The sequence below is a fragment of the Acanthisitta chloris genome, unplaced genomic scaffold, assembly GCF_000695815.1.
Source record: "Acanthisitta chloris isolate BGI_N310 unplaced genomic scaffold, ASM69581v1 scaffold1215, whole genome shotgun sequence".
Taxonomy (NCBI): domain Eukaryota; kingdom Metazoa; phylum Chordata; class Aves; order Passeriformes; family Acanthisittidae; genus Acanthisitta; species Acanthisitta chloris.
This window is the reverse complement of record NW_008675149.1, coordinates 83,918-97,187: the sequence shown is the minus strand read 5'-3', so window position 1 is coordinate 97,187 and position 13,270 is coordinate 83,918. Positions and strand designations below refer to the sequence as shown.

Sequence of the window (13,270 nt, the reverse complement as noted above, 5' to 3'; positions counted from 1 at the left end):
AAGAGTGGTAATAAATTCATCACTGTTCTCTGGTGGTGGGTGGCCCATTAGAAGGGCAGCAGGATGCAAACCCCAGGTGGGGAAGCCTGTGCTGTGAGCTGACACAGCTCCTCCACCTTCTCTTTGCCATCAGGGCTGCGAGGAGCCATGGCCTTCGCCTTGGCCATCCGCGACACGGCCACGTACGCGCGGCAGATGATGTTCAGCACGACACTCCTCATCGTCTTCTTCACGGTGTGGGTGTTTGGTGGGGGCACCACGGCCATGCTGTCCTGCCTGAACATCCGGTGAGTGTGGTGTGCCTGGGGCTTTCGTGGGGCAGCAGGTCCTCTCCCTCATCCTGCTCTGAGGTTAAGGTGTTGTGTTTTAAGAGACAAGAGGCAGATCACATCATTCCCCCCTGGTTGTGTGTGCTAACCTTGTGCTTGTCTTCTCCTCCACAGAGTCGGTGTGGATGCAGACCAGGAGAACGTGGTGAGTGTGTGGGCAGGGGCCTGTCTGTGCCCCTTCCAGCTCTAGGAGAGTTTTAGCTTCTCTGGTGAAAGAGTTTGCAGTCAGTGGGAGCAACAGCATTTCTGTGCTGTCTGTGGTTAACATGAGACTTGCTTTGATTCAGCTGAAAAGAAGGGCACAGAAGCAATGCTGGACTGTTTAGTCAGTCCTCATTGTTGCTGCAATAGATCTGGTCTCTCCTTTGCTGGGTTTGAAATAAATCCCAAAATGAGCATGACATGGAAACTCTGCTTCATCCCAGCATCCAGAGCAGGGCAGAAACACTATTTACTGACTCATTTTATGTAACATCTTCTCTCCCACTTCTACCCATGGGTACCCTCAACTTTTGCCCCTCTGTTTCCTGTGGGTAGTTACGTGGCAGCTCCAGAACCACTGACCACAGAGATAAATGCTGGAGCCTTGGGACTTTTCCTGCCTGGCAGCCCTGGGCTGTGTTGCTTGTGCATTTGCAGCCTGGTCATGCTTGATTTCAGTATGGATTCTGCACCTTGGAGGTTCATTTTATTCAGAGCCATTTATTGGGCTGTTCACCTCCCGGAGAGAAAGCATCAACTGCTACAGGCAGCCCAAAGCCATAAATCTGTAAGCTAGATCTCAGTGAAATAAGTAATTGTATTCATAGTCCCCTCTAAGCAGTTTTATATTCACTTCTCTTACTAAAAGGAAGCCTGGAGTTCCCACAACACACTATTATTTGCATACAGAGGTCTCAGGGGAGATTTGATGGAGGTTGGACCTGTCAGTCACTATTAAATGTGATGTGTGGATGCTGATGCTGGCTCCAAGGCACTTAAAACCTTGTGGCCAGACACTGGAAGGCTCTAGCAGAAAACTGGTCACTCTGTGCTTTGACACCACCTCCCTAAGGCTGTTGAACGCTGCTAAGTGCAGGGTGTGGGCTGGAGGCACCTTCAGCTTGTGGTGTGAATGTCCTCGTACTCACTGCAGCCCAAAGGTTTCTCTGAGGAGGCAGTGAGAAGGTGTGTCTCTTCTTATGGGGATAATCCAGTGTCCCATGGGGACTTCTGAACATCAGCCTGCCCCTGTTTAATGTTCTGCTCTCCTGCAGGGTGTCCCAGAGAGCGAGAGGAGGAGTACGAAGGCCGAAAGTGCTTGGCTCTTCCGCATGTGGTACAACTTTGATCACAAGTATCCTTGAACCACAGTCGGTGTGTGCTGTGTCAGAGCCCACTGCCCAAGCAGCTCTGTTAACGGGGAGCATGACTTGCTCCCTGCTTAGCAGAGGAGCCACTGTTTGCTTTCCCATTACACTGCTGGGTTTTGGTGTGAGGAATAACTGTTTCCACCTGCTATCTGGGAATGCAGTGGCAGCTCCGTTCAAAGCTGGGCACTCTAAGGCACCCCAGGGGTCTTTGGTCCCAGTGGTAGGTGGGCAAGGGATCTTCTCACTTGCAGCCCTCTCACTGCATCTGTGCCCCTCCTCCCTTCCAGGTGCTGTGTGGTGAGTTAGCAGAGGAACAATGTGCCAGGCTGAGGCACAGGCTGATGGGACAACCAGTGCTGCTGAGCATCTTACCAGGACTGTGTCCTGGTCTGCTCATGTCCCACTGTGTTTGATTGCATTCATGTTGCACATCCATATAATTTCTGTGCTTCCAGAGACTTGTGTTTCTTTCCTTCTTGTGATTTCCTTGAGACACTGAGTCCCTCACTGCTGCCATCCCACCCCTTGACTTGCCAACATTGTCCTATTCCTCTTTCTTCCTTAACCCTCTTCGTAGCTATCTAAAGCCTCTCCTGACACACAGTGGTCCTCCCCTGACGACCACACTCCCAGGGTGCTGTGGTCCTGTTGCCCGGTGCCTGACAAGTCCTCAGGCATATGAGGTGAGTCCATCAGTGTCCTTTCTGTCACAAGTGTTGGGGAGTTTGACATGTTTCTGTTTCTGTGTTAACTTGTTGATGCTGCTCTGCAGCAACGAGCTGGGAGCCTGAGGACAGATCAGATGGTGGGGCTGATGGATGAGCTAATTCCCATGAGCATTTTGATTTTCCAACTGACTGTTTGGTCATGAAGGGATTTGTGGTGTGTTCCTGGTGGTTCCTCAGTGACTGGCTGGCTCAGTGAAGCTGTCACCGGTGTTCTCCAGGCCCAGCTGGGAGAACACGCAATTCCCCATCCCCTGCTTTCTTCCAGCCTTGTAGCTTAGGCTCTTCAGCTGCATCACTCACAAACAAAAATGTTGCCAGCACCTGAAACAGGACTGATTTTCTCCAGAAATAATTAAGAGCCCTTGTTTGAGCTGCCCAGGGGGGCAGGGAGATGCCAAGCATCTGTGGAGAGCCTATAGGCAGTGAACTCTTCCACCATGCAGAGCCTGTGTGCACCCATGCCCTGCAAGGAGCTGGTTTTGCTGCTCAGGCTTGGCCCCTGGAGCACTGTGGGTGGCTAGTGCTGACCTGGCTCTCCATCAGGGCCTTGGTACTCGGGGCATTGCCATGCCTGGGAGTCCTTCACAGCTGCAGCTCTGCATGGCAGGAGTTTCCTTGCTCTGCCAGAAAAGTATTGGCATCAGGTTCCCTTAACAAACCAGAGATGGCTGTGGTGGGTCAGCAATGTGGTTCCTATGCTCATGGGTATTTTGGTGCTGTCAAAGCCACTCAAAAACTGCATTCCCCTATGGCACCAGAAAGGAGCCAGGAGAGCCCTTTTAAGCAGCCTGCAGAGAAATTGGTGCCTGGCTCAGAGATGTGTGTGTGGCATGTCTGGTTATGGTCACACTGCAGGAGAATCTGTGATTTGGTGCCTCTATCTACTCATTCACCACCACCATGCGATTGCCAACAGCTATTCAGGACGAGTTCACAGCACTTTCCTCCTTCTGTTGCCCAGAACCAGGAGCAGCTGAAGGACGATGACTCTGACCTCATTTTGAATGATGGGGACATCAGCCTGACTTATGGAGATTCCACTGTCAACACCGACTCGGTGGCATCCAGCGGCACGTCGCGGCGGTTCGTGGGGAACAGCTCTGAGGACGCGCTGGATCGGGAGCTCGCGTTCGGGGACCATGAACTTGTAATCCGTGGAACTCGCCTGGTCCTGCCCATGGATGATTCAGAGCCCCCATCAAACGTCCTGGATAATGCAAGACATGGTCCTGCATAAGGTTGCTCGGTTTAATTGACAGTAATATTTGCATATATGATCAAAAAGTATGTACTACCTAAAGTCTAATGCATGTCTCAAAAATGTCTAAGCTGTATAAATATTATTTATATGGTGTCAGAAGAATATAAATATTCTCTGCCAAGCACTTGTAAAGAACAAGCTGCAAATTTAAGTTAAAAACTGTGTTGACTGCACTATGTAGGGTGGAACTGTTTTAGCGTAAGAGTCTTTTGCACACAGTGAGCTTCGTTAATGTGTGATTTGATGAAGGGTTTAGTTCCCAGCGGGTAGGTAAAGGAGCTGACTCCCTGTTCATCCTTTGAGCCTCCTTTGAGGAGGGTAGGGAGGTGCTGGCGAGCAGTGGAAATCGCTTTCTAGTCAGATGAGGATGGGTAGGGTTGTTTGTTTTTTTTAAACCTCTGATCTTTGGGTAGTTACGTTTGAAATATCAGCAAAAAATGTGCCCACAGACCCTCTCGCCAGGCAGTGGATGGTGATAAACTTGGTCACTTTGTGGGAACCTAGAGACTTTCTGCTTTTTAGTGACCCTCTGCCCAAGCCCTACTATAGAGGGCTCACGGCAGACCCAGCCAAGGCTGACAGCAAGGGCTGTGGGTGTCTGGCTGCTCCGATGGGAGCAGGAGGAAGGGATGGTTGGTGTCTGTAGTCATAGAATCATCAAGGTTGGAGGAGACCTCTAAAATCATGGAGTCCAACCATTAGCCTGCCACTCTGCTGTTAAAATACCATGTTTAGGAGAAGGAGGTGATCCCACAGAACCTACACCAGGCATGCACAGATTTTAGGGCTGAGTCCATCTTTCAGCTGTGGCTCAAACAGCTTTCTAGAACCAGCTGTGAAATCCTCAATTGGCAACTAAATGTCACATTTGGGAAGGGACCGTGTCTTTGAGCGAGCGAATCTCTTCTCATGCAGTCACAGAGGTAGCCAAGGTGTGCAGAGCTGCACACAGGGCCATGGAGCCAGCCTGGAACACGAGCTGTGCAGCTACAGATCGACGTGGTACCCCTGGAGCTGTCCAGAGGCACCAAGGGGAGTGTCCGTCCGTCCTCCCGTAGAGTCAGAAACCATTGCACTTTGTTTGGTAACTCCTTCGCATGCTGTGTGTCTGCAGTCCCCACCCAACCTTTCTCGTGTCTTCTGCCATTTAATGAGAAATGTTTGTGAGTTGATTTCTGGTTTTGATTTGTGTTTTCCAAGGAAGAGCACAGAACAATTTGCGATTTCATACTAGTGTTAAAGGATTTATTCTCTAGTTATGGAAATGGCTAAAGGTGCAGTGAAACTGTTAATCCTGACGTCCTTCCTTTTCTCCTGAAAAGGAGGAGTCACAGAAATTTACTGTATGTAATTTTATTGTCTATTTTATCTACGGTTTTGCTATACAAACCTTTCAGGGTTACTGGTGCACTACAGGCCCCTTTGGAGTTAACCCTCTCCAGAGGGCTTAAACAGAGGTGTTTGAATTGAAAATACATGAAAAAGAGCCAGGTGAGTCCGAGCACTCACGGCTCCCATTAGCTGTCCTTGGAACAAACTCTGCATCTCTCAGGATCCCACCCTGAGACCTCAGAGCAGTGTCCCCACGGCTGTTTTCCCCAGCACCACCTGAGAGCTGGAGGAGATAAGAAATCCTGAAATTTCAAGTGTATATGTACAGTTGAGAAAATAAATTTACACTTTTTTGGTTTTTTTTTTTCATTTTCTCAGGTCTAAGTAACATTGCCTTAAATTTCTGGATGTGAAACTAATTATTTTGGCAGTTTATCCCCAAGAAAATGCTTTTTTTTTTGTTTCCTTCTGAACAAAATGTCTAAGTGTTGCCATAGGACTCCCCTCAAAGGGGGCAATGCTCTGTTTGTATTTGGATAGGGCATCTTCCTCGCACCTGTAAATGGCATCCTGCTGTTAACATAGCTGTTGGATTAGTGCTGGCCTTTGTTTCCTACTATGCAGGAATTCCATAAAGTGAGTGTGCATTTTATATGATGTCTGTAACTTAACTTCATGTGTTTAAAAGAAAAAAACCAAACAAAAAAGGAGAAAAAAAAAAAGTTGGTACCTGTTGATTTTAGGTTTACTGTATCACTTCCACATCCTGGTTTTCATTCGTTCTGCCTTTCTGAAGAGGTATGATAAATAACTACCTCTTGTTTTTTCCTGTATAGTCTGACTATGAGTTCAATTTACAGAGTTGGTGCAGCTGGAGGTGCAGAAGAGTTCTGCTCCCCCTGAGAGCCTGTGGTCCCATCAGCAGGGCCCGAGCACTGGCACAGCATAAGGGCAGTGCAGGGTTCCCTCCCAGGCATTCACAACCAGGGTGCACATTCATAGCTGAGATGGTGTGTTACCATAGCTGTGGTACCATTCCTCTCCTTCTCTGACCCTTCCACTTCAATAATTTACCCACTCACTTGCCAACATGTTACCACAAGCCTCAGCATTTGATACCAATAACAGTTCAGTTAGGACATCAAAGAAAGAAAAAACTAACAAATTATCATTTTATGCGTTACCTGTGAACTCTTATGATCCATACATAATATAACCAGGACTGTTTGGAACAGTCTTGGTGAATGAATGAATCTAAGCTGAAATTCAGGAGTGATTTAGTAGATGACTCAGATTTGTCCTCAGCTGATTATTTTCTTTGTCCAGCTGCAGCAGAGCATCCACATCTGGTGTGCAGATGCAGAGCCCTGATGCCTGCAGCTGTGGTTAAGAGTACCTTGGAGAATCAGGGCCCAGGACCTTTTGCCAAATAATAAGACAGCCCTGAGGAGGCAGTTTACAGCGCCCACAAAGATTCAGAGAAGGTGCCCTTCTTCTGTAAATTGAATTTTCATGGTTTTTGCACACGAAAAAGCATTGTAGGTAAAGTTATGATTTGTACTGGTACTGTCGATTTGTGTGGTAATGGCATTAACCCTGTAGCTGTGGTGTTTGTGCAGCTGATGTGTGATAGCTGATGATCACTATTGGACCTTCTGTTTACACTGACTAAATCCCTTACTGTTGCGTTGTACTGTGAAAGAAGGATGATGGGCCTATAAAAGATTTTTTTTTTTTTTGAATTGTGTGTACAGTTTCGTTAATTCACACGGAAATAAACCTGTAGCAAAGTGACAATGTGCCACTCAACCTTCTCAGACCAGTTTGTTCAAAGGCAGCACCCACGGGTGCTCCTGCCTTCACCCCAGCTCCTGGGACATAGCCCAGCCCCAGGGCCATCCTCCCTCCCAGGAACAGGCCTGGGGAGTGGAGAGATGCTGATGTCTGCTGAAAGCTGCTGTGTCTCCCAGGCTCCTCCACCAGCAGCAAACCCAGCTGGGGTAGCACTGCTGACTCACATGGGCCCTGGGGTGGTGGGTGGACCTGCATGAGAGGTATTGCTATGGGCTGTTTGTAAAATTAAGACTCCTGAACCTTCACAGAATCATAGAATTTTAGGAGTTGGAATGAACCTTACAGATCATCTAGTCACGGCCCACCTTGCCATGGGCAGGGCCACCTCCTCACTAGACCAGGTTGCTCAAGGCCTCATCCAGCCTGGCTTTGAACATCACCAGGGTTGGGGCAGTGTTTCATGAGCTTTTATGTCCAGTGGTTTTGTTGACTTTGCTTTTGGGCTCATAGCTGGTGATTCTGCTCTCCATCTCCCATCTGTACCTATTTTGTGGTGCCCTTTGCTGTTGAAGCAGCTGAAGAGGCAAGTTGTTCAAGTGCTTTACAGTCCTTCAATAGAGAGGGCACCTCAGACACTTCAGGAATCTGTTTTTGAAGGCTTTGATTCACAAAGGACAACCTTCATCTCTTGAATGGTGCAAAAACACATTGTTTGCAGCTTTGCATTGCTGGGGAGGATAGCCCTGAAACCTAGTTATACACACTTGTCTCCCATCCACAGCAGTGGAAAGTTGAGGGGATGTCTGTGCTGCTTTCCAAAGGTTCTGTGGTCCTTGTGTGTGGTGGCACATTCTGAACTGTCCTGCTGGGCTTTGCCAAAGCTGTGACTGCAGCTCACCAAAGCACTGTGAGCCTGTGAGTGGGATTGGCTTGTCCAGCATCACACTGGTCATGGGTGGCCTGTGCTACTGGGAGTCACAGGAGTGGGACAGGAGACAACAGTCTTTATTTTCTTACAATGAAATGACATTAATTCCTCCTGGCATTCTCACACTTCAAAATCCTGGCAATCAGAATAAATACCGCTAATCCACTGGGTGTGTGCCATCCAGCCCAGGCTTGGGTCGGACTCAGGCATGTAACTAAAACCTCACACTTCAAAATCCTGGCAATCAGAATAAATACCGCTAATCCACTGGGGCCATCCAGCTCCAGCCCAGGCTTGGGTCGGACTCAGACATGTAACTAAAAGATGTAATTTAGCAATGGAACAAATACCTTTTGGCAGCTCTTTACCTTCACAAGCCCTTAGAAGAAGTGCAGCACATCCCTTCATGGATTATTTCCTTGAAATAAGGTCTGATTCCGGCCCTTGGCCTCACTGTTGGTGAGCAGTATCTTCAGTGCCTAGATGTAGTTGGGACCATCTGCTGTGCATCCACCCTCCCCAGTGCAGGCAGCTGCAGGCTCTGGGATGGGCTTTCTGTGCCATGAGCTGGTATGTCATATCAGCCATGCAGAAATATTTGGGGTAGGTGCTGTTCAGAGGCACTGGCAGCAGGGACAAGGCAAATCCCTGCATGGTCAGGGGAGGGGGAGCTGTATCACAGCCACTTGCTGAATGGTCCCTGGTTTATTAGTTCCATTCAGTTAGAGCTGATGAGGAGCAGCTTTCAGTCAGGCTATCGTACCATCTGTCCACCTTCATGTGGGGATCAGTAAAGCACTGGGAAATGGGCCAACACTGGGTATCTACAGCCTCAAAAAAATCACAAGGCTGTTTTTATAGCAATCCTGTATTCCCATGCCCAAGGTGCAGACAGTCCTGCGCACTTGGCTCTTCGTCTCTGTTGCATGCCGGGGGAGCATTTATCTGTGGTAAAATTAAAAAGCAAGGTTTTGAGTCTTCCTTACCTCATCGTGGCCTGCAAGCAGCTCTGGTCCTTGCTGGGTCCTCTAGATGGCAATATTGGAAAGGACAGTAGTTGTCCATCACGACTGTGCCCCTGCAGGTCTGGGCAGTGCAGAGCCCACCAGCACAGCCCTGCTCCAGAGACCCTCTCCATCCTCTGTCCTGTTCACCAGCCAGCCAGGTCTTGATCAGCAGAAAAGAGACCCCATTGCAACACCAACTGCTCTTACACCCTGAGCCCCTTCACAGGACCCACCACCTTCTCAAACATCCAGGGTCTGGAGGTGTTGAGGTGACCTTGTGTTCACAGACTTTCTATCTCCCCTGCACCTTGTTTTCCCCTTTAAGCCCAGCTGCTTTGACAGTTTTTTCCCCTATCAAGCTTTCAGAATGAGTTTAAGGCCAGTGATCACAAGCTGGCTGGAGGATCAGTTTTGAACAGAAATGAGCTGAGCCCTTGCTGGAGCTGCTGTCAAGTATCAGAGCTGGTTCAAACCCACTCTGCAGCAGTGAGTCTGCAAGGGCACCTTCCTCCAGGTGCTGCCCAGCTCCCACAGGCAGTGTGTGGGCACACACATCACCTGGGCACTAAGCTGTTCCTAGCACTAGGCATTGCTGACACCTGCAGCCAGTTGGTGGTCACAGTGGTTGCTTGCACTATTGCAAGGGAACTTTCTCTCTGTTTAGCTCCCACTCTTCACAGCCCCAAAACAGTGTTTGTCACCACGTGTGGAGTTTTCTGGAGGAAATGTCGTGACAAAATTAAGAGAGGACAGAGGGTAGAAGTGCCTCGCAGATGCTGGTGAGCCCAAATAGATTCGTATAATACTAAGTTGCAGAAAACTCTTCCAGACACATGTGCCTCTGATTAGAGAATAACTGGAAGACAAGGCAAGCAAAATGGAAAGGAAGAAATGGTGTCCTTGCTGACAATCATAACAAAACCTGCCAAGCCAGTGAGGGAACCCAGAGGCTGAGAGTATTTGTGTACTCTGTGTCCAGTGCAAGCGTAGCAACACTGCCCCGCACAAACACTGCTGTGCCTGCTGCTTTCCACCTCCCCTGCTCCCTGCTCAGCTGGGAGGGATGAGGAACTCACTTAGCATAAAGGCATTTACAACTCACCTGGTGCCTTCAACCACATTCACATCAGAAGCTGCTTTGCACCTTGCTGGCAGGAGCAGCACTGGGGACAGTCACTGAGCTCTGCCATGGCTAAGAAGAGAGTGGCACAGCAGTGCAGTTGTTCTGATGTTCCTGAAGGCTCCTGACTCGTGGACAAGCCTGGTTAGAAGCAAAGCAGAGTCTTGGTCTGTTGGCTGCTGCAGAGGTGAGGTGTCAGGGGTGAGGCTGTGACTGGGGAGCCCAAAGCCAGGGACAGCTGAATTCCAGCCTGTCACCACTCAGTGTTGCAGGAGGTCTGCTCTCCGACCAGTGTCTGGGAACCAGGAGCCCTGGAGCATGTTACTTTGGGTCTTGCTGCCCTTGCACATCTTATCTTGGTGCTTTTCCTTACTCCAGCCCTTACAGTCCATGCATTTAGAGCCTGGGCCAGAGGCTACAAGATCCCTTAACGGGTGTAGGAGGCTCTGTATGGTTCAGGACTCTGGGGTAGCAAAGCCTTGAATTTATTGTCCAATATTTAGACATGCATATATACAAAAGGATTTGGTCTTTATTAATTAGCCTTTCATAGGAAATTCCACCAGCTGTCCTCCTCCCTGGGGTGCCAGCAGTGCTCCAGCCCCAAGGAGCCCATATATGGTTGCAATCTGCTAACCCTGCATGTTCCACAATAGTGTGGTCATAGCTGCTTTTAAGGGTATGTGTGAACATTGCTCCCTTTCCTGTATGCATAAGCTCCCAGGAATGTGGATAAAGATTAAAAAAGTGCATAAATTAAAGCTGTCAGCTCTGTGCAGCATGTCAGCACTTCCACCTGCAGCAGCAAGGTTAGTTATTCCAGCCTTCCCACGTGGGCGCTGTGCTGAGCTGGGCAGGCACCAGGGTGCAAAGGATGCTTTGAGAACAGGAAAATACCAACTGGACAAGCATCAAAGTGGCAACGTAAATGTGCCTAGGCTGGGACAGCGACAGAAAGATTTTCACTTGCTCTTCCTCCTCCTGTAAGCATGTACTGCAATATGGCCAAGAGCTGTAGGTACCCAGCTGCTACCCCTGAGCCTTTTTGTCTGTGAGGGACTTCTGTAGCCTCAATTCTACCTGATTCTTCTGCCCAGGACATCTTCCCCCTACTCCTCCCTCTGTGGCCCAGTGTCCACAGTCCATGCCTAGCTCTGTTCCTCCTTCAACACTGCAATGGAGCTATTGTCCCCTTCAGGGTTAGTTTCAGTAAACATCCCATAACCCATTGACCTCCTCCTCTCCCTCATGCTAGCTAAAGCTCTTTAGACTGTTTTAGAAAGGGCTCATCACAGAAAATCAGAGGAAGGGCCACAGTAGGCATGTTCTACTCCTGCATCCCATCTACAGCATCTCCCTTGTCTTGTACCAAAATGCACCTTTACTGGTTAGTAGCTCCAAGGGCATAACTGGAAAGATAGCTAAGGGCAGGATGTCTGTACATCCCTGCAGCATCCTCATTCTCTGCAGCACCTTGGAGTATCATTTCTGCACCCTTTGATGATGAATGGCTAAATCTGTTCTTCTGTGATATGGCTCACTCTTAGAATTCCCAGAGGTACAAGAGATGCAGCATTGCTTGCTTTTCCCTTTTCCCAGGCAATTAATATTAATCACTAGTGCTTTTGAATATGTTGTGTGAATTCTCCCAACCTCTGAAGCTTTTGAGATCTGCAACAAGAGAGAACTGGAAATGCCTCCATATCTCAGTGACAGAAGGACCAGGCTTAATACGAAATTCTTCCCTTCTCTAGGTACCCTGCCATAATTTTTTAGCTTTGTCCCTGCAGGTCATCCTAAAGCTGTTTAGCTAAATGGTGTCTGAGTGGTCTGAGGTCACTATTTGCATCAGTCTCTGTTTCTCAAAGTGCAAAATCAAGGATTCCTCTGAGGAGGCAGGTCAAGTGACACAGAGCTGCAATTGCACAAGGTGTATCCAGGTTCTTTCTTCCACCTGAGACTTCAGAGCTGTGTCTGCTGCTCGCAGGAGAATGTCCAAATCCTTACAAAAGGCAAATGAATTTCCCTAGTGACTTGGTCTCTGCTCTGTATGGCCTGGTTCACCAGCTGGAGCTTTGTTGCTGAGATATTTGCTGAGGATAAAATACCTCAGCTGGAGTCAGATGCCTTAAAGGGCTCAAGGCTATTGTCCTGTCTGAGAGAAGCCAACGCTGCTTGGCACAGTGACACATCTAAACTCAGCTCCATCAGCAACTTGTTGCTTCAGCTGCAATCTGAATGCTCCGATGACAGAGCTGATAATAGACTGATGGTGCTCATGACAAGGGTGTAGTGACTGAGTAAAACATTCCCTGGAAAAAAATGGATCATCCTGGCTTTACAAATATTTAATTTGAGATTCCATAGCTAGCACTGGGCCTCAGCAATACTTGCAAGTCTGAATTCCATTACTCTAGAGAGGATAGCCCAGCTGGGGGTTAGGCAGTCATGCCCAGATGGCACTGGAGCAGTTGTGTTTGCAGCAGCATGGAACGTGCTGGGCTACAAAGCTCTGCTGAGCTGGGGAGTGATGGGCACATCTAGTGCTGTGGTTACACCAACATCAGAGCAGGATGCACCAGCACCTCAGGCTGGGAAAAGGAGCATCCTTGGCCTCCCTGGGAGTGGATATGACTGAGGCCACTGAAACAGTGAGGATTACGGTCCGGCTGAAGGTCCTGGCCCATGCCAAGCAGGACAGTTAATACATGGATTTCTGTGGCTCCCTGTGCTTCTGCTGCAGCAGAATGAGTAAAGCCAAGGCGCAGTGTGTAAATATTTATAGCACAGTTACCAGGTTTCACGTTTGGCCAATCCCCCTGTCACTTTTGGCTCTTACCACTTGATGTTTGTGGCTCTGAGTTGCCAAGGACACTGGCAGGGGCAGAATCCTCTCCACAGGGAGCTGGGGGCATTGCACTCCAAGGCAGCAGGGCTACCTGGCAGCACACAGGGCACCAGCTGACTCACCCCTGCAGTGAGAGCTGGTTCAGGCTGTGGTGCCACCTCACAGCAGCACCCACTGCACCCACCAGCACCTCCATCCCAGCCAGCAGCTCTGGGAAGGGGAACGAGGCACTGAGAGCCCCTGAAAGTCAGTCTAGCAGCTTAGGTTTGCATGAGGGATGTGGGAAGTGAATGTGCAGCACCCAGAGCCTTTTTGTCTTGGGAGTCAGCTCTGTCACCCTTCACTGCAGTGTGTTGCTCTCCCGAGGGACTTCTTCACCAAAATCTACACAGTCTCTGCACAACTCTCATGTTCTTCCTCAGATCCAGAGTATCTAATGTCAAATATTTTTTCCCTGCTGTTGGTTCAGTTTCTCCTTCTGTTCCCAACCCTCATTTGAGCTGCTGGGGGGTGGGGGGGGGAAAAACCCAATCTGCTTTTACCGAAGAGATTTATTTCGTTTTGGAAGTGG

At 49.0% G+C, this 13,270-nt stretch overlaps 1 protein-coding gene across 1 annotated transcript in view; it reads left to right on the top strand.

Moving 5' to 3' along the window:
* Positions 1-3,831, top strand: part of SLC9A6 (solute carrier family 9, subfamily A (NHE6, cation proton antiporter 6), member 6) — a gene marked incomplete at its 5' end in the record, with an annotated part of 14,977 nt that extends 11,146 nt beyond the window's left edge. The window contains 5 exons of the mRNA XM_009075592.1: positions 134-287; positions 444-474; positions 1,586-1,665; positions 2,259-2,364; positions 3,371-3,831. Of these exons, the coding sequence (XP_009073840.1) occupies positions 134-287; positions 444-474; positions 1,586-1,665; positions 2,259-2,364; positions 3,371-3,646 (647 nt within the window). The remainder of the gene's footprint in view (positions 1-133; positions 288-443; positions 475-1,585; positions 1,666-2,258; positions 2,365-3,370) is intronic.
* Between the last annotated feature and the right edge of the window lie 9,439 nt (positions 3,832-13,270).